General features: G+C 44.0%; 1 protein-coding gene across 2 annotated transcripts in view; it reads left to right on the plus strand.

Moving 5' to 3' along the window:
- The window catches only part of SAMTOR (S-adenosylmethionine sensor upstream of mTORC1), an 87153-nt gene that overhangs the window by 16317 nt on the left and 43619 nt on the right, over nucleotides 1-27217 (plus strand). The window contains exons 2-3 of one of the 2 annotated variants that reach the window (XM_086919334.1): nucleotides 3002-3143; nucleotides 10725-10886. In XM_086919334.1, coding sequence (XP_086775460.1) covers nucleotides 3002-3143; nucleotides 10725-10886 — 304 coding nt within the window. The remainder of the gene's footprint in view (nucleotides 1-3001; nucleotides 3144-10724; nucleotides 10887-27217) is intronic. The other variant, XM_086919336.1, reaches the window with a different exon arrangement.

Raw genomic sequence — 27217 nt, forward strand, 5'->3', positions numbered from 1 at the left:
CAATGATAACAAGTCTTCCTTCCCAATTCGACTTTTTAAAATCTAGGAACATTCAAGATTCTTGTGCTAAAAGACCGGAAAGGTCTACTGGGAATGCACCACATGAATGTCTGTCTAAAATGAGCAGGGCCCGTATTATAAGGAACCTTGAAGGCTGTACACAAAGATTTTATCCTGATCCTCTTCCTGACCGATAGCCAGTGAAGTTCTTGGATTACTAATTTAACAGAGAAGAATTTAGAAGTAACAGAGAGGAGTGTAGCTGCAGCATTTTTAAGCACATGTAGCTCATTGAGATGTTGCTGCTGCTGCATGTAAAGATGCAGACCGTTTCAATAATCCAGCCTTGATAGGGTAAGGGAGGACACCAATGTTTTTGGGGATTCTACAGGAATAAATTGTAGGATCTTTTTGATCATCCTAAGAATGAAGAAAGTAGAGGCTGTCAGGGAATCGACTAGGTCTCCAAAGGAAAGTTTATTGTCCATGATAACTCCCAGGTTTTTAGCTTTCTTAACAGGAGCGAAAAGTGGACCCGATTCTGCTGGCCACCAAGACTGGGACCTAAAGAAGGGATCATTGCCAAATAAAATAACTTTTTTTGTCAGAATTACATTTTAGGCAGTTGTTGCTCATCCATGAGGTGATGGGCAGCATTCAGTTATGAAATTTACTGCCATTGTTATTATCTTGGTTTGACACGGAGGCGACGATCTGAGTGTTTTCAGTGTATTATGTCAGGGTATACCCAAAGGATCTAATTAGAGTTGCTAGCACTGTAACATAAATATTAAACAGTATCAGCTGATAGAGGAGCCCTGTGGGACCCCACAAGGAAGAGAAAAATGCTTAGAAACAAGGGATTCCAGTGTCGCAGTGTGGGAGTATGAAAGGAAAGCGCACATCAGGGTGAGGGCTACCTCCTATACTCCTATCGATGATAAGCAGTCCAGCAGGAGGTTATGGTGGACCGCATCGAAATCCGTGTAGAGATCCAATAAGATCAGGGAAGCTTTACCTCCAGAATCTAAAGCCTCTCGGATTTCTTCAACTGATTTCATCTAGGCCGATTCGATGCTGTGGCCTCCTCTGAAGTCTTATTGCGCTACAGCTAACAAAATATTGTCCTGGATAAAGTTTAGGATTTATGGTTTTCGACCATTTTTGCTGACCAAGCAAGCCGGGAAATAGGCCAGAAATGTTTAGGATCGTTGGGGTTAAGATTGGGTTTCTTAAGCAAAGGTAGTATTAATGCTGTTTTCCAGGCCTTCAGAAAACACCCAGTTTTGAACATAGTGTTGTCAGCTATTAGTTCAGGCACCAATTTAAAGATAGATAATGGGCATGGATCCAGCGGGGATGCAGGCTTACCTGTGAGGATGCAGTCACAGGAGATGAAAGGAGGTCATCATCACCTGATCCTGTTCGGCTTGGGAGGACTTCGGAAGAATGTCCGTAAACACCAAAGTAAATATGTTCTACTTTTATTCTGGAAATGCATAGCAATGATATCGCACAATGACTGATTGCTGGAGACTTGGGTCGGTCTAGGAATTGGTAATTTCCTTACTGTATTAAACAGTTCTTTACAAGAATGTTTAGCCCTCTGTATTTGTTTGGTAAAATATGAAGCTTTTTCCATTACTAAAAAGGCCTTGTAGGTAGCTAGGCAGGTTTTATATCTGGCTTTCTCTAGACTGTCATAGGCTTTGCATCCAAGCTCCCTTGCCACTTACAATTTTTTTTGTATTAGAAGGTCCTCGGAGTACCATGGTGCCGAGGGGAGAAGGCAACGAGAATATTTAATTGTCTCTGGTGCGACTCCGACTGCAGTACCCGCTGCGTGAAGCCAATCCGTAAAGGTTGTGGAGGCAGTCTTAACATTGTCAGAGTAAAGGGGCTATGAAGAGGCAAGATGCTCCTGAAAAAGAAGAGGGTCGATTTTGTTCCAATACCGAGGCTTGATTGGCTTGGAAATGATGTTAGTGGTGGATGGGTTGGGAGGAAGGGCCAGGTTTAACCGAAGCGCAGCGTGGTCGGACCTCGTAAGAGGCAATGATCCTTGAAAAGTGAGGAGCTGGTGATTTCAAAATATGCCATCTGGCGTGTGGCCTGCATCATGACTGGGTCACTGTACCAGTTGTGTTAAACCTGAACTGTTTATCACGTCTAGGAGACGCATAGAATCCGAGTCTGTTATGGCTTCCAGATGGAAATTAAAATAGCCCAACAGGGTGAAATTGCTTGTACAAATCCCATCTTCCAGGAGAGAACTTACATTAGTGATAAAAGGGGACCTTCTACCTGGGAGCGTTATAACAGAATCCCCTTGTAGGTTGAACATTGAATAACAAAGCTTCACAGACCAAAGAGGGTGCAGCTAGGAAGGAGGTAGCGAATGAATTGCGGTATATGATGGCCAAACCCACCTCCCCTTTTGAATGGGCCATGAAGTGAGTAAAGAACAAAGCAGGGGGCATGGGTTCTATCAGGTTAGGACCTGAGGCAGCATCAGTCCAAGTCTTGGTTACAAACAGAATGTCCAAATGATGTCTGTGATTCCTAATGGATCGCAAACTGCCACCTGCCTCATGAACATTCAAAAGATAGGTCGATTTGCTGCCCACAAGGAATCCCTAAATGAAAATCGATGAGTTTTCATACATAAGGAATACCAGTTTCCTAATTGTGTTTTGGAGAGAATCGCAATTCGGAAATCATTATTCCTAATGTTTGTACATCTGGCCTTAAGTCTATTTTAGTTTCTCCTTTAGTGGCCTGGATTACTTTTGTGGGGCAAAAGGCTTAAGCACTCCATAACTGAAGAAAAGCCTCAGAGGCTAAAGGTTTAATAGGTAATATTGATACCCATATTTATTTTTAGATGAAAAACCGTACTGTGATCTGTATTTTAATTGATAGTTTATTGCTTATGGAAGTAATGTAGATCTGTTGGAAATACACATTTGCTCAACATTTATATATTGTCTCTTTTTTTTAGTTGGAGATTTTGACACCATCTGGCGGGAGCACTGCAATGATGAAGAAACTCTTTCAGAATATGCAGTTGCAATGAAGAACCTGGCAGATAATCACTGGGCGAAGACTTGTGAAGGCGAAGGTCGTATTGAATGGTGTCGCAGGTAATACATTGTAAATGAGCAAAGTAAATGAAAAACCTGCTTTTTGTATTGAAGAGATTGGCAGCGACTGTAGTGGCTCAGCAGTGCTCACCTTTAACACCTCATCCTTTTTTTTTTTAAATGTATTTATCTATTTGGGAATGTTTTTGTCCCTAACTAGAAGACATTCTTTCCCTCTCTTAAAACGAATGCTCCTCTTCCCACCTTTTGAACCCATTCACAAATCAAATCCCAGCCATTTGTTATGGAAATTCTTTCTATCTAGGCAAATGCGGACAGAAGGTTCAAGTGAGCTTGTCGCTTTGTGCACCAAATAATCCTACAAGCTGTTGTATTGCAGCAAAGTATTCTCGAGCACTCATCAAGTGAAACTGTCTCTCTTTATACTGCTTCTTTTCCAGTGAAAAGGGTTCAGAGTTCTGATATACTGCATTCTATGATAAAAAACTGAACACATTCCTACAGGTATTTGTCAACTGTGGGATTGTTTGCACTGTTATGCTCTCTACAAATCAGACCACAACAGGAGGATTAGTGTTCTGCACCATTACAATGAATCACTAAACAAATGGACCTTAAAGGTAATCCCGATGTCCATTCTCCCAAAGGCAAGGCAGCTACTGCTGCTATCTTGTGGAATGTCTCCTTCCAGACATCTAGAACTTTTACGGATTTTGATACCAGGATACATACACTAGTGGATCAAGCATCTTTTGTAACCAATGAGTTTGATTTAATGTACCTTTCCTTTCATGCTTTTGGATTCCACGTGAAAGACAATGGCTGCTTTAGCTGATTACACTATTCTACTGTTTATTAATGTGAAGGGTGTGCTTTATGTACAGAGCTCACTGGGCATTGCTGCAATTGCTTTTCAAATGGCCATTAGATGGGTTGCTCATAACAGGTCTAAGTGAACCCACTGGGCAGTCTAAATTGCGCCTAGGAAGTAAGTGGAATAGAGGCTTTGAGAACTGGATTTGGCCATGAACGCCAGCCTGCTGAGCATGACCAGAGTAGACCCTGACCTTTTAATTCATTTCTACTATGTGATGTTGCTAAGGTAAAGCACAGACTAGCTACCCTGAGACCAATAGGCACAGAGGAAATGGTCTCTGCCGCCTGCTTCCTTTGCCACCTTTCTGCAGAGCCATGCCGAATTTCAGTACCTGCATGGAAGGTGCCGGATTTTGACCAATGGCCGCGAGCTGTAATGCCATTTTATGAATTAATTGATGTCATCTATGAGGTTAGTGGTGATGTTCGGTCACCGACGTCATTTATGATGCCACGTGGGGCATCCTGTGTAAGTTCGTGAGCAGTACATAAGGAAGTTGTGGTTGTTCAATTCTCCTTAATTTATTAATTTCTTTGGTTTTTAGGTTTACATCATCAACACAACTTCATGTCAACTAAGCCTTTATAGAGGTATTTCAATAATTATTTTATAACAAATGTAATGGGTTTGTAATAATGTACTTTAGCCCCTAGTGAAACTCTAAACCTCTGGGCACGCATTAAATCAGGCACAAGTTTTTCTTTCAACCCAGTGTTGCCGCGTGCTTGGCGTGGGCTTTGACCAAGTGTTGTGCCCAGCTCCTGTGGTCTCAAATCCAACTGTGCACAGTTTCTGCTAAATGCCGTTGTTTCTGGGTACAACGTAGGGCTAGAGCATTGCCATTTGCTCAGCTTACTTTCTCCAAAAACCTGCTGTGTGTATATAGGCTCTGGATACTTACAGGAGACTTTGTTTTTAGGACATGGCATTTAGCATGGTTTCTTTTTAGGTCTCGCCAATGCAGCGCGCATGCGCTGCAGAGGAGACCTTTAGCCGGCGTTCAGCTCTTTTTCGAAGCACATACTCGTGCTTGTGGTGGCATACACCTTGCGGGAGCGCGCAGGGGCACGCCACAAGCACGAGTATGTGCTTCGAAAAAGAGCAGACTGTGTGCGCGCGCACACAAACAGCTGCTGCTTCTTAGCGCGATCGCTTTTACTTTGGCAGCTGCGTCGCTTTTACGGCCATGTGGCCAATGCTTCTTTGTAGAGGCCCTTGTGAATGACCTCTGCATACGGGATGTGGCTTCTTATGGCATTCTTTTGAAGCCAGAATAAATGTGTTTTACCAATATTTTTAGGGCTTTTTAAACATTTAACAAAATTAATGGGAATAAAGTGTGGAGCATGGGTAATTGGAAAAAAAGCAGCTTCGGTAGTGGGTCTGAGAATTATAAAGAAGCAGGTTAGAGCACAAAACAAACTGGTCGTACCTGCTGGTATGTTGCCAGGAATCCGCTTTCATGAGTAGTCTCCCTCTTAATGATTGCTATCTACAATGTAGAATACTTTACATGTTTGGAGAGTCATTCGACTTCTCATGCATTCGTCCATCAGCTCTGTTATTTGCTCTCAAACATCATCTTCAACTGCATGGGACATTAATGCTTCAGGGTCCGATATGTCATGCTATTTTCCTTGGCATTCTTCCTGTTATTCAATGAACTTCTTGTCCTGGTTATGTGTCTTTACTTTGTCGGACAGTATTGTTGACTTTGTCCAAGTCAGTATGAGTTCTAAGTGTCCCACCAGTCCAGACAAGGGTCCATCCAAGTAGATCTATCCATCTTAGTCTTCTGCAGGTTTCAGTGCTTCTAATAGTGCTTCCCTTGTGTAAGGGTTTAAACTTGGAGGTGGAAAGTTCTCTGCTTTGTATAGAGATGAACCATCATACTCCTGCCTTGATCCATCACCCTGCACAGACTGTTTGGATTTTTCAAAATGGCGAAAGTCAAGCTTTGGTCCAGTCGCAGGTCTTCAGATGCTTTTAGCTCCATCCCTAACTAGCACAACAAGCTGGATCATTCCCTCTAAAGCGTCAAAAGGAAGCCCACCCCCCTTTTTAAATGGGGTCATACAACAGACTGCCTTTCATTGTTTTTCTTGAGTACGGCATGACTAAACTTGGCAGCAAGTGTGAGTAATTTGCTAATGCAGACATGCCTCTCACCTTCTTCCTTTAGAACAAGCAGGCTGCTACTCCCCTAATTATCCTGTTGTCAAGGAAAGTGCCCCTTTCTGAATGGTTACCCCCTCCACTTTTTGCCTGACATCTGATACCTTTTGACTTTGTGTCCTGGGTCCCTGGCAATCAAGTTCCCAGGGCCTGTGTTCTTTCCCAAAACTGTACCTTTGTACCCACAATTGGAACATTTCTGGCCACAGGTAAGCCCCTTTTAAAAAGGTACCAAGGCATTGTTACCAGGGAAGGCATCTAAAGGCTTCGGCACCTATTGTGCCACCCTTAGGGACCCTGCACCCTAACACTGCCATTGCAGGTTTTGTGTTTTGGTGCAGAGGAAAGTGAGGAGTCGATGGCACACACCCTGTGTGCCATGCCTACATCCCTCTACCTAGGGCCTATGTAATCCACCCCTCTAACAGGGTGCACTAGCCCCCATGTGAGGGTACAGTTGCATGAGCACTGTACCCCTACAGTGATAAAGTCCATTCTTATGCATTATAAGTTCAGTAAAGCCATAAAGAGTATATGTTCTTGGAGGTGTTAATTACGAACTACACAGCTCCATTAGGGTTTCTCTGAAACCTGGGACGTTTGGTAGCAAACTTCTCAGCACATTTAAATCCACACTGAGGCCTGTGTGGGATTTAATGTAAAATGAATCAGAGGGCATCTTAAAGATGCACTCTGAAATACGACCAGCCCTGGTGTGGTTCCTGAATGGCTCCCTGCCATTTGCCACCACCAGACAGTTTTCTGGACCCCTAGGTAGAGAGTCTCCACTCTCTGGGTACAGAAACAAAGCCCATCTGGGGCAGAGGTGTCATATCTTTTCCCTCAGGATGGGCTGGGTGCACTAAAGGTGAAGCTTCAAAGGCCTGCCGCCTTTGTAAGCTGTCCATTCCCTTTGTTACTCCCAGCCGTTCTACCCTCACTTTGGACAGGAAAATGAGTGGGAAAATCGAGTTGAGAGGTGTGGCCAACTTTGCCAACCTCACCCCTCAGGTGCGGGAGGGGAGGTAATTGCAAAAACAACAAGTGATGGACCGAATGTGGATCAATGTCACACATTCACCCCAGTCAAAAGATCTGGGCCCAAATCCATCGTTTTTTTGTAGTCCACAGCACCCTGAGTTAGACAATGGCGATATGCAAATCAGCTCTGACCCTGTTGCCCCATGGGAACAGTCCAGTCCGAACTACAAAAGCCATGTCCTTCTCAGAACGGAATCAAGCATCCGAGGACCGGACCGGTTTAGAGGTAACACCTCTCATCAGCCCGGCTAGCTTGACTCCAAGTGGTGTGGAGTGGGAGGGGAGGTGAAGCACACATATCAGTCCCCTCCATCTTGAAGATGAGGGGACCCAACCCAGTAGGGAGAAGCTCATGCTCCCCTCCCACTGGAGGCTGAAATAATGGGGGGTGTACCTGCCAAAAGGAAGTGACCCATTGGTCCCGACCTGCACATCTCTTTAAATGCCACTAATTTTAGTATTTAGGGGCGACCCTGAACCTTGCCTCTTCAGATTCGAGAAAGAAGGACCCAAGAGCCGCGCTGAACCAGGAAGAAGATGACACCAATTGCTTTGGCCCCAGCCCTACCAGCCTGACACAACTGCGACCTGACTACATCAGAAACGCCGGCGTGTCTAGCAGCCAGCAGCCCCCTAGAGGACGTGCCCTGCACTCAACTTAAAGACTCTGTCACCCGTGAGCAACGGATTTGCTCAGCAAAGAATTTCTATACAGAAGCCGGATCCAGGCGGCTCCACGGTTCTGCACCCCTTTGCATCCAACGCCCGAGTTAGAGTGGCCCAACACCATGAGGAGGCAGCCCAGTGATTCTGATGTGGGATCTGGTGATCCCCAACCTGCCTCGAGCTTCAAGACAACACCTGCAGCCTCAACCTGAAGTGTCCGCCCCCCCTGACTGCGACTGAAGCTGGTAAGAAAATCCGATGCCCAGAGACACCCCTGCACACGGCGCCCCATGGCCTTGAGTGGCCCAACTAACAGTGTCCAGACATCCCCCAAGAACCCAACTTACTTCTCCAGCTGGTGGTTGTCATTGCAACCCACTGGGCTCCCTACGTCTCTTTGGCACACTGCATCCGGCCACCTCATTGCCTCTTGTGGTGCAGTTCCTGTGCTGATTGTTAGCCCTGGCAGTGCTGATCCTAACCCCAGGAGCTTTGCTCCCACAAATGAGTGGCTTGCTTCGAAGTAGTCCCTGCCCAAAGGCCCCCTTAACCCCATTGGCTAACTTTGGGCCCTTGCACTCTGCATCCTGCCGCCCCAGTGCCAATGGTGGTGCAATTTGAGTGCCTAACTGGACCTTGAGGAACGTTGGTCCAAACCCCCCCCCCCAAAAGCCATACTTATAAGTCTTTTACTTTCCTGTAAACTGTCAACACTCGTTTTCCGATAGGAGCCAATGTTACAAGTTTTCTGTAAAAATGTCTGTGTTGACCTGTTTTTTTGTATAGGAAAAAAGTAACTACCTTCAAACAGAAAAAGTCTTACTTATCTTGTATTGTAGGATCCACGGTGTGATATCTAGGCATATCACCCAGAGTAGTCGATGTAATCAAAAATAATTTCTATGTAATTTAAACTTTTTAAAGCATATACAAACCTGTACCGATTGCAAATCCCCTCGAATCTGGGTAACCGGGTTCGATCTCAGCAATGACCCTGAACATCCTGCGATTCTGGGTAAATCACTTAGGGCCCGATGTAGGTAATTCTAATTTACCACTTCTAAAATACCGATTCATACCGATTCGGTATTTAAGAAGTGGTAAATTAGAAGGGGAGAAATGTAGGTATTTCAGATTCGGTAAATACCGAATCGTTAAGATTCGGTATTTACCGGTTCTGTAAATGCCGAATCGGTAAAGCCCATTGATTCCTATGGGCATTGCAGCCCATAGGAATCAATGGTCATTACCGAATCGGTATTTACCGATTCGGTAAATACCGATTTTTGCAAGGGTGCAGGGGGTGTCACTTTGACACCCTCTTGCACCCCAATTCCGGACTTGTGTGCCATGTGGCACACAGACATGCCCTAAGGGCATGTCTGTGTGTCACATTGCACAGGTGTGCAAGCACAGATGTGCATGCACACCTGTATTCGGTATTTTTACCACCCAATTGGATTGGGTGGTAAAATACCGATTCTTAAAGCCCTGTGGCACTCTGACATGTGCCAGCTACATCTGCATTTACAGAATCTGTATTTTACCGAGTCTGTATTTACCGATCGGTAAATACAGAATCGGTAAAATACCGATTCTGTAAATGCATGCCCTACATCTGAAAACCGTAATACCGGCCGGATTCGTCCGTTTCCGACCGGTATTAGGGCACCTACATTGGGCCCTTAATCTCCCCGTGCCTTACAAAAATGAATGTGTCCTTGTGTAACGTAACTGGTGCTATGAAAAGCGCTCTGATACCCGATTCAGGTCAAGTTCGCGCTATATAAAACTCCTGTAAAAAAAAAAAAAAAACAACTCCTTTTCTAATTGCATTTCTGTGTAAATCTTTACAATTGAAAATACATTTTACCTACCTGTACCAAGTCCTGCTTGTGATTAATTATCCTTTGATATTAAGTATACCTGACCGAAGCCAAATGAATCTCAGCTTCTCCCTCCCTCTCTTGATTAAAAGATTATCTAATTTAGCCTCTCCTATACCTCTAGGGATCCCCATGACTCTATGCACGCTATACATTACTTTGGTATAGTATATAAAGAGCCATCTTCCTACAGGAAGGCTTTGATCTTCCCTCGAGTAGCAAAGTAATAACTTATCAAAACAGGAAAGGTCAAAGACCTAATCTCATTAGGGGCTGCCTCGAGGAAACTACTGTAACACCTACGGGGCATTACTGAGTGCAAATATGACCAAATGAATATTATATTTCCACTCTGAATCTTTTTTAACTTTTTGAAAGATAAACGTATCTAGGCTGAGCCAATGTAAAATTTATGTTCTGGTGCAGCTTTCTACAGTGTAAATGCACTAAAGCACTACAGACGTTTAGTGAAGTACTGCAGACTGACACTATAGCCTGAATGAAATGGAATGCCCAATTAAATTGTAAGGCCTGTAGATTTCATAACTACTTTATTCAAGATTCCATCTGCGACTAGTTTCCTGTGTGCCAGTACAGGGCTAAGTGAGACAGTAGTCCCATTCACTGAGCCTTAACACAGGCGATTATGAGTAACCAACACAGCTTCTTACCCCAGTTGTGCAGCAGTGGACCTTATTTTAAGAGACCGGTACTGGTTGTTAGGACATTTTAACAGAGCATACAGGGAGTGACACTTGATTAGTGAGACTCAGCAGAGATCCAAAAACCAGATGATATGATGTCAAAAAAATGTAGAGGCTTAAAGCGGGTCAGAAAACATTTCATCACTGTATCTATGTCCTGTAATTCCTACAAGTATGATACATTATTTGAATTTTATTGAACATAATTTCATAATGCGATTGTTACAAAATGTTGAATTTTGAAAGCAATTTGTTGTATTTCTTTTCTAAGTGTTTGCCAGGAATATTTTTTGAATGGTGGCAAAAGAAAAGCACTTGAAAAAGATGAGAGACGAGCGGAACGTGCTGCTCTGGCCTTAAACGGCCAACAGTCTGCAAAATGTGATGGAGTTGTACCCAATAATTTGATCATTTCGAACCTCCGATCGTTAGAGTAAGTGCTTAACTTCTTGTCGTCTGACTTTATGTACTTTTCCAGATTCATGTAAGTTTTCATTGCAAATCCACAGTTGGCAACTTGGCAACTAACTGCAGCTGCATTTACAGATTGTTTCTTGAAGAATTAACCCCCAGCTATATGTTAGATTAGAGCTATTGACTTTCAAAATGGGATAAACATTCATCCACTGTTTAGAGAAAAATAATTTAGTGACAGCACAGAGGCAAAAAAATGAAACCTATCAAATTCTGTAAGGAATGTTAGGGAATTATTCCATTGTAAATAGACTGCAATTTTAAATTGATTGTTTAGGTAAGTCTTACTTTTTGACACTTGACCAAAAGTATAAAACTCCTACTAATAGATAGATATAAAGATCTCATTTACTTGCCCTCGTATTAGTCCTGATTTCAATAAAGGTCTTGGAGGCTGATTGTGCTCATTGTATGTCTGCTACATCATATATAACTTATACATTTTGTTTTGGATATCTTGTTGATCTCTTTTTCTTGAGCCCATTGGTTTTCCTCTTTTAATGAAAAATACTTGATTGATGGAAGTATTTTTTTCTCTCCTGCAATGTGTCTTTAATGTGCAATGAATTTCTTCGCATCTAAATAGTGTTTTACAAAGTTTTTTGCTGCTGAGGCGAATTTTGTGGCTTAAGATTCTTAATTGCATCTATACTCTATCCCCCAGTCTTGCACTGAAAGCTCGATAACCTTCATGAACTACCATAAAGCACATTTGCGATACAAAATTAGCAAATCCGAAGGAAGAAGTCAAATCTCCTAGCAGACTGTAAAACTGATAGCACATTCCTATAATGTGGCGAAATTGTCCATGGTTGAATGTCCAGTCTATGAAGTTTGCTACTTCGCTAGGAGATTTTCTGTGGTAAAAATAGATCGGTTTACACATCACAAAGCATATATGTCTGAAGTTGAACTCCAGTGCTGATGCAAGGTTTGGCAGAGCAGTTATGCAGAACAGTTTCATAAAACTATACAATTGCTGTGTTTGGTAAATTGTAAGTAGTAAAGTGATGTTAAAACTGTCATGTGCAAAACAATTTGAGCTAATAATCTTGAAATATATATCTTATATATATATCTATACTCTATACTACTATTATAAAGAGAGAACTGGGAACCTTTGAGGCGGGTAAATTTAAGAAGTACAGCACCAATCATAACACCTAATACACCATTGTTAAGCAGGGGCGGAAAATCCGTTCCGCTCGCGGATTTTTTTGTAAATTCGCAATCCGTGAACTCTCGCGAATTTACCGATCCGCAAATTCGCACGCAGCGGATTTTTTTGCTTGGTGATACAATATTGCGGCGTGCGGCGTTCACTTACCGTCATTCAGCGTTTGCCGAGTTGTTTTTCTCGATATTTTGCGAGTGCTGCGCCATTTTGGATCTTGCTGCGGGATCCCGCGGGAGTTTGGCGACTCATCGCGAGAGTTCGCAATTGCGAACATGTAGATGCGGCGGGCAGCAATCTCGCACTCTCGAAATTTCAAAATTTGCAATTCTGCACAAGAAATCCACCAGCAAGCAGCATAAACCTTCTGAAAATGATGATTTTTATCAGAGTAACTCCTCAGGTTGACGTTTGCCTGCACTTTTTTTTGCAAAGAGTCCATTTTGGGGAGGGGGGGGGGTGGGAGGGAAGAAGTGCCCCACAGAAAAACAAGTTTTGCTAAACTGAAAGCACTCAGTAGTTGCAAAAGTTCAAACTCATCATTAGTAACCATTCCCTGTAGTGCTTCCTGAGGGGCCCCTCCAGAGTTCAGTTGCCTACTTGCAACTATTCTATGACCCTGCTCTGACCCTCACAGCAGGCTCATAGAATAGCTACAAGTAGGCCACAAAGGTCCTGGGGAAAAAAATTGCACTGCAACAGAAACCAAATTACAAATAAGGAAGCAGGTGCCAGACAGGAAGTTTAAATTCAGTGACACATTAATCAACCCCAAATAAATTCATGTCAGTTGAAGCAGGGCAGGTGTGCTTGCTTTTCCCCCCCTAATCTACAGTGATGAACCAGAAATTAATTCATGTCAGTTGAAGCAGGGCATGTGTGCTTGCTTTTCCCCCCATAAACTACAGTGATGAATCAGAGGGTGGCAGTGATGTACCAGAGGGTGGCATGGGTCAAGCAAAGGGTGGCAGTGGTGAAACAGAGGGTGCTGTGAACCTGTGATGATGAACCAGACGTAGAAACAACAAAGTCGCGACCGTTGCGAGCCAACAAGTAAGTTCGCAATTGCGAACTGGTACAAAACCCTCGCGAACTGGCAGAAACCCTTGCGAACACACAAAAAAATCCGCAAATTCGCGAGAGTTCGCGGATTTTGCGGATTGCGAATTTGCAAATACGCAAATTCACGAACGCCAGATTCGCAAAATTCGCCCATGCTTTACCATTGTAAAGGGGAGTGAAAGCAGATGGACATAGGCTATACATCTGGGCACCATATACATTAGAAAGGTAAAAGAACATAGGGGGGTAAAGTAGTCCCTTCTGGGCAGTGTAAACAACAGTGGGCGTTATTGGGGGGCATGGCGCGACCTCAAACTTCGCCACCTTCACTACAGTGGTCAGATCGTGTGCGTCGTGGCGTTATGGTGCACTACAACTACATTCTATGGTGGCCGTCAATATCGTGCGCATCAATAATATAGCCGGATAAATGGCCTGCCGCGTACTAACATTACCATCCAAACAATAATTCAGCCACAAGTTTCGTCATATGCCCATACGCGTACTTACTTTCACATTAAAAGGGGTGCGGCTAACAGCCTTCGCGTTATTGGACGCGTCATAATTCGATGCGTCAACGTACGCTGACGGACTTGCAATATCAGGAAGTTGAGAACAAAATCGGCACATTACTGAAATATGGACGATACGCCCGGACCTGAACATTTCAATGCTGAGGTAAACACTTGCAGAGTTACACATAACTGCTCCGTCACACGGCTAAACCGAGGCAGCCAGAGTAGCAAGGAAAAGGAGAAATTGATAACATTAATACAAGCACAAGCAAACAGTCACACAGGCAAAAATTGACATTTCTACATTCAACACGAACTAACAACTACGCTGAGGCAGTGTAACAGGCACTCGACAACGCACATTGATGGCACACAAATACAAAAATGGACAACGTGCAGGCACATACAAATACAGTGAACAAGCAGCAAATAAAAGCAGCCATCAGAAAGGCGCACAAACACATCAGCAACAAAGTTTTATATATATATATATATATATATTGTGATTTGCAGTGCGTTAATGTGATTTATATAATTGTGATATTAAGTATGACCTTTTTTCTACCATGACCTTTTTTTCTACCATGTTCCGTGCTCTTTTGTCTTGGTGTTGACCTTGGAAATAGGTTAATGGACTTAGTATACTGTACCTTTAACCTGTCTAGACATAAACATCTACCTAGAGTCTCTGTTCAATTTAAGAATGGTTTTCTCACATGCAAGCTGCAAAACATATTGCTTTTTTAAAAAGTGATTTATGGGCAAATATTACTTCACGTCGTGTGCTCTTTTATCTCTTCACGAATTGATTTGCCTTTGCAAAATATGTTGCTGTATCTTAAATGATGAAATATGAACCTTCATCCTCTCTAATGGAGATCTTAAACTCTCTGATTGTGCTTTTGATTAAGCGTGTTAGATGGTATCAATCATTTGGAGAGACCGTGGCTTTCAGATGGAAAATATTAACTTGCATACATACAGTTTTTCTTAGAAAGAATGCTGACATTAAAACTAGATTATGAAATGAAATGAAATGAATGAAACTTATATAGCGCACGACTTACCCTGGGGCATCTCAGCGCTTGCTTAGGGAACCCGTCCTGGTATTCCCCTGTGAGATAACCCTGGCAGGGTATCCACAAGGTGAAAGCCAGGCATCCCACCGCGAGGGGCCGTTGTGCAGATTAATCAAGCTATTGCCCAGAGTCGCAGAGTGTGAACCCGTGAGTCGAGAAGGCCCTGGAGCGAGAATTAACGAGTCCGCGGGGGATTGAACCCTGGTCCAGGGCCGAACTCAAGCTCCAGGTCTGCCGCCTCTAACCCCTGAGCCACACTTCTCCATTATGGGAACTGTGGACTTGAAAAATCTTGATGCTATAGTCATGTTCTTGAACTTGAATTAAAACCTATGTGTTGAGCGCTGTCTCACACTTTTGTCTTTCTCTAAGCCACACCCATCGCTCTCTTCTCCTTCTCCGTACGTAAGTTTTTTTGCCTGTTTCTTTTTACTAACTTCTTCCCCATTATTTTCCCTTTTTATCGGTCCTTACTCTTAGATTGTTCTGACTATTCTTCAATTGAGGATCTTTTCTAATGTTAATGACCACTGTACAGCCCTGTCTCCATGGCATCCTGGAACAAAAGAAAAACTGTTCCTAAAACCTTCAAGTCACATAAATGTAACTATTCCTGCCTGAATTACCATTTTCTTTCTATTTACTTTAACATTCTTCTGGAATGTAAGGGACTATTACAATGTTGGGCGGATCGCCACCGCCCGCAGGATGGCGGCGATCCGCCTGACAGAATCTCCCGCCCGCCTCCTATTTACCCCCCGACTTATTGCTTTTCCGACCAGTTGACCGGGCGGAAAAGGGTTGAATATGGTGGCGTTGTTTGATATACACCGCCATCCATATTACAATGGCTGTGGGAACCAGCTATTCTGTGAAAGGCATGCGGTTTTTGCAGTTGGGGGCCTGTTGCGGGCCCCCAGGATGTTGGGGTGGGTGGTCGGGCACATGGGGGTACCTATGGTACCCCCCTGGATTTGCATGCACGACGTGGCAGGCACTGTGCAGTGCCTGCCACGTTGTGCATGCAAATGCACAGATGCCTTTTTGCATTGTGGCGGGTGGTGCTGACAGCACCACCCGCCGCAATGCAAAAAATGCGGGATGCGCCTGCCAGTGTGGCGGTTGCATCCCAATTGTACATGCGGGACCGCCACACACATAGCGGGCAGTTCCATCTCCCGGTGCGCCAGCCATCATAATAGACCCCAAAGTGTTTCGAACTCTTGAAATTATTTTAAATGCATTTCCTACGCTGCTCTTTTTAAGGAGCATCAAATGAAAGGCAACCCCACCTCTGCCAGAGGTCATCATCAATGATGTAGCAAGAGAAAATGTGAATGATTTTAATAATTCCCCCACCCACCCCAGTGGTCAAGGCATTGGTGGGTCACTGATCTGACTCCCCTATCACAGGAACCACAAACTAGAACGTGGTATCTCTGACCTTAATAGCATAGCTGCCAAATTTATCCAGCATGAGCATCGGAATATGCCTCTAGAATCCATGAATATCCTAAAAGTGGTAAAAAGGATGTGGTGGAGCACTTTGTATGCATTTAAGATGAAATGTGCCTGCCTGTGGTTTATTGAGGAAAGTGAATCGAACATTATGTGAAGAAGGTGCCATCTTTGACTTCCATATTTGGCTAAATCTTGTTTGAATTTTGCATACAGAGATGGTGGAAGCTTGTGTAGATTCAAAGTTATTAGGCAAACCAAAAACTGTTCATATTGAAACTTTGACCTAACTATAGTGTTGTTCCAAAGAGGTTCTAGCAAGAATGATTGCACTTCAAATTTTCTATCCCTAGGGTTTGTCAAAGGGATTACCAACACCAAAATTCTTCCCTACAAAGGTAATCTGTGAGAGTTAACGTAACAAAATACCCGACTGCTCGCTTTGACATGGTATAGAAACAATCCACTTTTAAACGTCTGTTGGCTTTAACACTATTGCCTTTGCCATAACTTTAAAAACCGATAAGATCTATGGCTTCTGAAATACATTTTCATAGGGAACTAATCATGCCTTTAGCTGTTATCATTGTTTGTCACCACATCCAGCTCAGGCTTACAGTATAAAGCTTATGCTTTTCACAAGACAGCCATTGACCACACAATCTTAAAATAACAAAAGAGAAAACATTACAGGTGGCAAACCAGGATTATTACAGTGCATTTCTTCTATAACCACGGTTTGTCACAGGAGGAAACTAACACTATAACATTGCCTTCTACACTAATCTGTGAGATTCCAAATACCAAAATAACCATATATAGGCATTATTACAAAGTAATAACAATCCACTCTTAAATGTCTATTGACTTTAAAGGAATTTTCTTCAACCAACCTTTTTTCAACTCTCTTCCCAAGACTTCACAGGTTATTTAGTAAGGGACTTAATTTGTGAGACTCCAAAACGGATGACCTTTGGCAAACCCGATCTTTGCCACACTTAAAGACTTCACCTCATATGTATTTTGTGGTATGCTGAAAAAGTTCTTTGAGACGAGTTTTGTTGTCCTCAACTAACACACTTTGTTTTTAAGCTATTAATTCTCTTTTTTTATTTTTTTATTTATTGTGAGACACGTTGTAAGCCAAACAATAAATCAATGCAAATACAGTTCATTAAAGACCTAATATAGAAAATACAATATTATTAATAGACATAATTTAGTTGGCATAAAACAGTCAAGGGATATACATTTTATACATGTTTAAAATGCTAAGGAGACCAATAAAAAGAGAGATAGGTAAGACCAATAACCCCAAATAAAAATGTATCGTAAAATTAAATATTTTAAATCCCTCCAATCTTTTAGCGGTGCCCAAATTGTTCTGCCCATTTCTTTAGATTTTTTGCCTTTAAATTTGTATATACATGACTCTACATTGTGCATGCCCAGGAGTCTGGCAAGCCACATCTGGAACGTGGGGTCAGTAGTATCCTTCCAACTTGCAGAGATTAGAATTCTCAAAACAGCGACCGAGATAAAGACTAGGGCTTTAGCATCCCTCCCCGCCTTTAGCTTGTCGTCTGTCCCTGTTAAGATCAGGGTAGGGGATAGATCGATGTTGTGACCTAGCAGCCTCTCCAGAAACAGAGTTATTCCCCTACGAATTAAAATAAGATTGGGGCAGTGTGAAAAAGATCTGCAGGGCCGCTATTGCATTTAGGGCATATATCATCTTCTCTTACTCCCCATCCATACAGTTTCGCGGGGGTATAATAAAGATTAAACAGGGTCTTCTAGTGTTGGGCCCTTAAGTTTGAGTACCGAAATATTTTCTTATTTAAGAGCAGGGCAAGGTCTAAATCAATCAACATCAGGGTCCCCCAACTTCTGTGCCAAAGAGGTTTCAGTTTTCTCCAAGTCGTCCTGCAGACTAAGGAGAAGATGATTATAGACTATTCTTATCTTTTACCCCCCCCAATTAAATAGTCAACCATTGAGTTGCCCGGAGGCAGCGTGAACCTTGGTCTTATTACCGACAATGATTGAGCGATTTGCCCGTATAAAAGCCAGTGGCTTTGAGGGACACCCTATCAAAGCTAAGAATTTCATTAACTGACATAATATCTCCCAAACACCTTATCCCACATTCCCTCCAAACCATGGAATTATTACTCTGTCTTAGGTGGGGGAGAAGGCTAGATTTCCACAGATTCATATTGACATTGATTTTGGGGATATTCAGAATTTTTCTAATGGCCTTCCATGTTCCCCAGGCCCCTTCCAAAATCATATATCTGGCTTTCCTGTAATATCTGCGCTCGACTTCACAATTCAACACCCCAAGGGCCTTCCTCCCCGACAGCAGCTCGAAAATAGATGGGAGGCTCTGATTCCCGGCCAGATCTTCCTGAGGAGTGGGATCGAGTTGGAACAATATATTCATTTGTATAAGTAAGCAGGTGTAATGATAGTCTAAGATTTGGCATAGCCAATCCCCCTCTTGCCAGTGGAAGTGACAAAAAATTGATCAAACGCCTGATCTTACCATATTGCCAGACAAATCTTACAAAAGTGGCTTCTATTTTCCTAATCGGGCTGTCTCCTAATAATAATGGGATGGCCCTGAAAAGATATAACACTTTGGGGAACATAGTCATTTTTAGGACATTGACCCTGCCGATCAAAGAGATGTGAAACATCGATTCTTTTCAAATCGGTTTCGATTGATTCAATGAGGGGTGGGTAGTTTTCTTCAATGATCTTCTCTACTGAGGCATTAACCCTAACCCCTAAGTATACTCTGAATCTACAAATCTTTGATCCGTCTTAGTGATGTTGTTAGTGCATATGATCTGGGTTTTCCCTTCATTTAAAGGATAGACTGAATGGTGCCCAAATTCCTTGGCTAGTTGTGATAAGACAGGCATAGCTCGATGAGGATCCGTAGTTATTATTGCCAGATCGTCGGCGTAAGCCAGCAATTTCGTGGTAAAGCCGTTACAAACCACCGGACTGATCTGAGGGGAGGCTAAAATTTTCTGTATGAGGGGGTCTATGTACAGGGAAAACAGAATCGGAGAGCATGGACAGCCCTGACGCGTCCCCCTCTTAATTAATATTTTGTCTGAGCGCTGGCCCAGAACAAGAACCCTAGCCACTGGATCAACGTACATGGCTTTAATGGCCCTCATAAATTTACTGCCGAAGTCTCTACCGGCCAGAATGACCCACAGAAAATCCCTGACCACGCGGTCAAAAGCTTTCTCCGCGTCGGAGGATAATGGCCATCTCCCTCCCAGTAGCACCAAGGGCATGAAATAAGGCTATTTCTCGACTAGTGTGGTCCGTCGTACCTCTACCCGGCACGAACTCATGCTGCCACGGGGAGAGGAGACGACCTATGACCCCCCCAACCTGTTGGCCCAGACTTTGCAGTATAGCTTTGTGTCCGCGTTTATGAGCGAGATTGGGCGATAGGACCCCAGCAGTTCTTTGGGCTTCCCTTTCTTATGAAAGATGATGATATTGGTCTCCTTCCAGGAGTCCGGTATTATGCCTGTACACAAGATACCGTTAAATAGATCCAGCAGGATAGGGGCAATCTCTTTTTCCATGCATTTATACGCCTCCAGGGGGATCCCGTCTGGGCCTGCGCCTTGCCGGCAGCTAGCTCCTGCAGGGCTGTAGTTATTTCGCTCAGAGCCATGTCTCTATCGAGATGTTCCCTGGCCAGCTCATCCAGCCCTGGACCCCCGTCCTCAAATACTGGGTTTTGGTCACACAGCCCTCCCTCGTCGTCGTACAACGCTTGATAAAAGTTCTTAAAATCCTTAGAATGTCTGATGGCTTGCTATACTCATTTCCATTTTCCTGTATACTAGAGATGGTATTCTTAGTCCTGTCTTGTTTTACTCGTAAGGCCAGTGCCCTCCCTGCCTGCTCCCCTGTTTCATAGCGACTTGCCCTAGCAGCCTGATATTCGCTAACTTCTTTCTGTGTTAATATTCTCTGGAGATCAGCTTTGGTAGTAGTAATATTATTTAAGTTTACCTGATCATCTACCCCTTGACTGATGTCTTTAATGTGCTGTTCTTCCGCTACCACTAGCTCGCCCATGAGGTTCTCGATCTCTCTCTTATCCTCTCTCCTTAGCCTTGCTGAGCAGCTTATCGTTTCGCCCCTGAAAGAGGCTTTGAATGCTTCCCAGACGCCGTTACGTGTCGTACTGTAGCGGTTTGCATCATAACATTCTCTCGCCCATTTTCTAATATGCTCCACAAACCTGGAATCTGAGAGTAGTTTCCTCTCAAATGTCCAGCTAGTGTGCTACCTCTCCACCGTAGTCACTTCACAGACCAACATCAGAGGGTTATGATCCGAAATTGACTTCGGTAGTTTCTTAATATGTACCTTGTTTATCTCTGGAGAGGACATCAGGAAGTACTCGAGCTTAGAATATCGTTGAGAAGGACCAGAAAAACATGTATAGCCTGGGTCCAATGGCTCCTTGGCCCCCCAGACGTCCATAAGCCCATGGGAATTTATCAGAGCATCCAGTGCACGATATACTCTGGGTTTACGTCCTGAATAACCGGCCACCGTATTCCAGTCAACCGAGATGTTTAGATCCCCGCAGACTATGATAGGGGTAGGCCAGTTGGCTAACTCTCCTTCCAAGTAATCGTAGATTTCTCGGTCGTCCTGGTTGGAACCGTAAACTACACACAAGGTATAGCCTATGTTGAGCTCCACTACTACCCACCTCCCTGAGCTATCTGCCTTAAAGCGCTTGCCCCCCCCCCCCAAGTGAGGGCCTTGCCAAGATAGCGACCCCCTTATTGTCGATGTTTGGGATGAGCAAGCCAGCAGCTCATACCCCGTGATATTCATATGGTTTCTTTTTGCCCAGGGTAGATGGGTCTCTTGTAAACAGAGAATATCGATGTTATTGTACTTAGTAAAGTGTCCCAGCCTCTGGCGCTTCCTCCAGTCGTTCAACCCACCCACATTAACTGTACAGATTCTAATGCTTGTCATGTCTGAGTCAAGCCTTCTAAGCATTCTTTGACTGCTACTACAACTTTCAATGATACTAACAAACCATTATTGTTTAACTCTATGCACCAGGTTATCTCATTTTTTGCTTTTTTTTCCTTGCCCCCCAGTCCACCCCACGACCTTACTGGCCTCCCTCCCCCCCACCCCCCCTTCGTCCCCACCCTGCCCAAGCCCCATCCCCTCCCATTCCCTGCACCCTCACTCGTGAGGCGCTCAGACCTAGTCTGTGCACGTGATGGTCACAGTTGGAGCAGTGGAGCAAAATACAGTACATTCAGATATCATCCATCGCCATACCCCTTACGACCCTTAAACTAAACTAATAGTGATCCGAAGTCCTCTGACCCGAGGGGCCTTTTTGTATGATGCTTCAATTACCTATGCAGAAAATATTAGAGTTCATTACATTACTTCCCCTGGGATTCTAGATACTCCTTGGCTTTGATTTCTGATGCAAAGAATAGTGTCCTTCCTTAATTATTTTCAATTGAGCCAGATTAATCAGATAGGCCTGCATTTTTTTGTCCTGGAATGGCTTAATCAGCTGTCTGAGTCTACAGCGTCTTTCAACTGTCATATGACAGAAGTCCGGATGGACGAAAAATGCCATCCCTTCAATAACCCTCTTGGCATCTGGTCTGGCTTTTTCCGCAATTGCTTGACTCAGCACAAAGTTGCCCAGGTAAATTAAAATTGCCCTAGGTTTTTCACCTTCTTTCGCATTTTTGTTCAGTTTAAAGGGGTACGATGTGCCCGCTGAATTTCTTTTGGACCAGCCGGAGCGCTCGGGGAAGGCCTGCTCAAATAGCTTAATTATGTAGGCTCTTTCATCGGTTCCTTCGACTCCCCCCGGCACCCCAAGGATCCGGAGATTATTCCGTCTCAGACGATTCTCAAGGTCCTCCAGTTTCCACTGAATGTCCGTGACTTGGGAGCTCTGGGCATCAACCTTGCTGGTAGCAGCAGCAGCCTCCATCTCCTTTGAGACTACTCTCTCCTCCAGGTCCGAGATCCGGTCTCCCAGGTTGGTGCGGACCTTAGAGAGTTTCCTGACAACGCCCTGCATTTTCCTAACAGCTGCTTGGGATTTTCGGCTGTCCTGCCTAGTTTCTTCTCTGTGGGCGAGGATCTCCTGATGGATAATTTCCAAGAGCGACATCTGGGCATCTACCCCACCGGGACTCCCTTGCAGAGGCATTGCAGAGGGGTGATCCCAGCTAAGCTCTCTTTGGGGGGGCTTCTGTCCTTTTGAGCTGATTTGGGTTTTGACTGCCGTTGCCGGGGACTTGTGCTCAGGGTCACTCTCCAGATCGGGGTCACTATCCTCCAGAAAGGAGCAATGGTCTTCTTCATCATCTTCTGACCATTCGCCTCCCTCCGATACCAAGTAAAAGCAGTCGCTCGGGTCTTTCTCCTTTCCTTTCTCCTTTCCTTTGTCTGCTTCAAATTGGGGCACGTTGTTTGCCACATCGCGTTCCTGATAGTTCTGATCTCCCACCTTGATTGCCCCGTTGTCAGCCAGGTCGCATTCCTGCGGGTCATGGGCATCCACCTGTAGCGTAGTAGGATCTTTGCAGCTTAGGGTGCCTACATTAGTAGACCGGGTCGTCCCGGCATTGAGAACCCCTTGTGCCTGTTGCCTAGCGTCACAATCCTCGACCCTTTCCAAGTTGGTACAGGCGTTCAGCGCTGAGTCCTCCATATCAGCATCGTCTGACCCTTCTACGCCTCCCCGGGTTTTTTTTTCAAGTCCCTGGAGAAGCAAATGCCATTTTTACTGCCTCTAGGTTGTTCTCTGCTTCGTGTACACCAGGTAGGGGTTACCTCAATTGCCTCTGCCCCTGCTACTGGCTCAGTCTGGCCCTCGCCGATTTGTACTATCGCCTTTGCCCCCTTCTCTTTTCCTGCCTTAGTAAAAAAATCTGCGATAGGGGCGTTAGCAGTAGCCAGCCTTGTCCTCGATGCAACCTGCTTTCTTACCAGGGGTGTTTGTGTTTGTACCTTTGGGCCGTTATCAGCCTCGCCTACAGCAGTCTCGACACCAGCCTTCTTCTTTCTCTCGGCTGCTTTACCTCCGGTGTTCACCTTGGATGCCATCGCACCACGTCTCCTCCTAATCTCGTCCCCACCGAGCCAGCGCCTCCACAGCCCGCTATCCCCGCAGCCCTGTTCCGGAGCCTCCACTCTGCACAGCGAGGTCAGGGACGCTTCACCTGTGCCCCGCCCCTTCGTTCGCGGGCGGACTCGGCAGACTCGATGGCCGGCGGTAAGAGCCGTCAGAACCAGCGTCAGTTCCCGCAGCAGCCGTGCTGCAGAACCACGGCAGGTTAGTGAAGAAAGCATTCGCTTCGTGCCGGTTTTAGAACAGTTTCTTGCCGTAACCAATTACTGGCAGAAGAAGAGGGGTCAGATATCTTCGGGGTAGTTACAGGGGCTCCAGTCTAGTCTCCATTCTTAAGCTATTAATTCTCAATGACCTCATATACTCAAACACTCGGGCCTGATTATGAGTTTGACAGTGCGGGAGCAGACCGCCATGCCGGCCGCCTGCTCCCTCACTGCCAAACCAGTGTGCGCATCGTCCGCCAGATTACGAGTTTCCACATGTCTGCTGGGCTTCTTTTGACTGTCCAACAGCGGTGTCTCTGAATATGGGCACCGCAGTAGGAACACCAGAAACAGTTCATGCAGAGATGGTGGATGCTTGTGTAGATTCATCAGATGGAACCAAAGTTATAAGGCAAACCAAAAACTGTTCGTATTGAAACTTTGACCTAACTAGTGTTGTTCCAAAGAGATTCTAGCAAGAATGATTGAAACTTCAAATTTTCTATCCCTAGGGTTTGGCAAAGGGATAACCAAAATCCTTCCCTACAAAGGTAATCTGTGTCAGTTAATGTAACAAAATACCCGACTGCTCGCTTAAACATTGTACAGAAACAATCCACTTTTAAAGGTCTGTTGGCTTTAACATGTGTCGCATAGATTCTATGTTATGCCTGCTGCCTTTGCCATAACTTTACATAGTAAACCGATAAGATCTATGGCTTCTGAAATTCATTTTCATAGGGAACTAATCATGCCTTTAGCTGTTATCATTGTTTGTCACCACAGCCAGCTCAGGCTTACAGTATAAAGCTTATGCTTTTCACAAGGCAGCCATTGACCACACAATCTTAAAATAACAAGAGACAACATTAGAGGTGGCAAACCAGGATTATTACAGTGCAGTTCTTCTATAACCACGGTTTGTCACAGGAGGAAACTAACACTATAACCATTGCCTTCTATGCTAATCTGTGAGATTCCAAATACCAAAATAATCGTCTATAGGCATTATTACAAAGTAATAACAATCCACTCTTAAATGTCTATTGACTTTAAAGGAGTTTCTTCGACCAACTTTTTTTTAACTCTCTTCCCAAGACTTCACAGGTTATTTAGTAAGGGACTTAATTCGTGAGACTCCAAACCTGATGACCTTTGACAAACACCATCTTTGCCAGACTTAAAGACTTCACCTCATGTATTTTGTGCTATGCTTAAAAAGTGCTTTGATACATGTTTTGTTGTCCTCAACTAACACTCTTTGTTTTTAAGCTATTAATTCTCAATGACCTCGTATACTCAAACAATCAGAGCCTGAGTATGAGTTTGACAGTGCGGGAGCAGACCGCCATGCCGGCAGCCTGCTCCCACACCGACAAACCAGTGTGCGCACCGTTCGCCAGATTACGAGTTTCCACATTTCTGACGGGCTTCTTTTGACTGTCCAACAGTGGTGTCTCTGAATATGGGCACCGCCGTATGAACGGCAAATACAGTTCATGCACGGCTTGAATGGTAAAGTCAGTGCTGTGTAGGAACTGGAATACTGGTACATAGGGCGGGCACACGCTGTGCCCCTCTGCGTGCAGCCCCTTGCACATAGGCAATAGAGTCCCTGTAAGGCCCCCTTAGTATCAGCATCACCAGCCTTTTCATGGAGTGCTGGCGGTCATGAAACTCGTAATATGCATGCCAGTGCCGCAGCTGCACCACCAGCATATTGCTGAGCCCCTGACTGCAGCGCCACTGCCAGGTTCCGGCTGTTCCCTGGATGTTGTGGGGGTGCGATGGCGGTCCGACTGCTAAAGTTTTATTTGGGTGGTGAGACTGCCGGTGCAGTGGTGGCTGGACCGCCACACTCCTGTTAGTCTGGTGGTCCGAGGACTACCACACTCGTAATTAGGCCCTTAGTGTCTCGGGCATGCTTGCTCTCTTATTGACTTTCATTCTGTAAATGACAGATTTGCTTATATGCACACACGCTTATTCAGACACCAGAAGTGCATAAATATATTACTGTCTTTAACATCAACCCACTTGTAAACTCACAATCTGCACTTCTCACTCATGTTCTTTCACGCACAAATTCAGTAATCTACACTCACACCTATCCAGCTCCTTCCTTACCCAGTGAAATTCAATATGCATACTCTCCCACTCGGTGAAGACATCTTTGCATAGTATTGTGTATTTTAACCTCAATTATGCATCAGTTTTATAATAGTTCTGGTAATTTAGGGCACTCTGAGCAACAGAAAACAGTGGGAATAGTTTTTACTGTTGGATGCTGTGTAAGAGAGCGATGCTGCACGGTAACTTGAAGATACTACTTAAAGTTACTGTTGGGTTAGTCTGTTTCAGTGTATTTCACCAGGGAAGATAATCATATCAGATACAACAATTATACATGGTTAAATGTGTTTCAGCATGCATTGGTATTAATGAAAACTGGCTGAAATGGGTGCTATTGCATTTTAGGTTCTGTTTGTGTACTAAAAAGTTTACTGGTGAGATTTACCAGCCTTAGCAATAAACTTAAGAACATTTATACTTTGTTTTCATAACTGTACTCAAAAGTGGAACTTAGTTGAATATTTTGCATAGCGATTTAGCTAGATCACTTTTAAATGTTTTGTATAAGAATGCATTGTATTCGTATGATCATGGGTGCCTTCATGTTTGAAAGCAAGCACTGGCAGCAGTCCTGTCTTCCTGTAAGATCGGACATTTCTAATAGATCAGTAAATTAACAGTCACTGGTAGTCAGTGACTGGATACTAGATGGTCAGTCACTTAACTATCCGATATGTTCACTATTGCAAATCCTCAAGGATTTTAATTTTAGTTGGAGGTTCCTTGAACTTTACTAACTGTAAGTTTCTCTGTGTATTATTATGTGGTTTTCTGTATTTATTTGTAGGTTTTATGTATATTTTAATTTGGTCAAATTTGTGATTCTAAGCTAGTGATGTGTTTCATTATTACCCGACCATAAAGAATCAGTTCATTCTCCAGTAGCTTTTGTTCCATTCCATGGGAAATTAGCAATTTGAGGCCGCTCCTTTGCTCTGCCTAACTCAGTGAATTACATAAGCTCTAGCTACCGTATCCTGTTTCTTAAGATCCTACATTCTTCCTAATAATTCCAACCCAATTCACTGCCTCGCTTTTTTAAAGCACAGTGTAAATGAATTAATCTCTAACTTTCTAAAGAGCTTTGGCTACTTCTCAAAGAATTAACCGGGATGTGAAGAAATTTCGACAACGTCCTTGGTTTTCCTGGCAAAAGCATGATGTTTCTCTCGTGATTCACATTTATTTGCTAGGTTTTTGCTCCTAACTTCGCCACCTTCAGGAAATTGATATGTGAGTTCATAATTGTTTTACATTTGATTGTTGAGGTTGGTATGTTCTCTAAGAGGGTTATTTGTTGTAGAAATAGCTTTTGTGCTTGTATTACAAGTGGTATTTCATTCTCGTACATTCTGGGAGTTCCAAAGATCTTGCAAATGCTAAGTCCAGAAGAATGTCTTTGGACATGCAAGTATTGAGCTAATCGACAGCCTCATTACCCTAGTTTCCAGTGTAATACCACCCATCTCTTGCTTGAGAG

The sequence above is a fragment of the Lissotriton vulgaris genome, chromosome 1_1 (genome assembly GCF_964263255.1).
Source record: "Lissotriton vulgaris chromosome 1_1, aLisVul1.2, whole genome shotgun sequence".
Taxonomy (NCBI): domain Eukaryota; kingdom Metazoa; phylum Chordata; class Amphibia; order Caudata; family Salamandridae; genus Lissotriton; species Lissotriton vulgaris.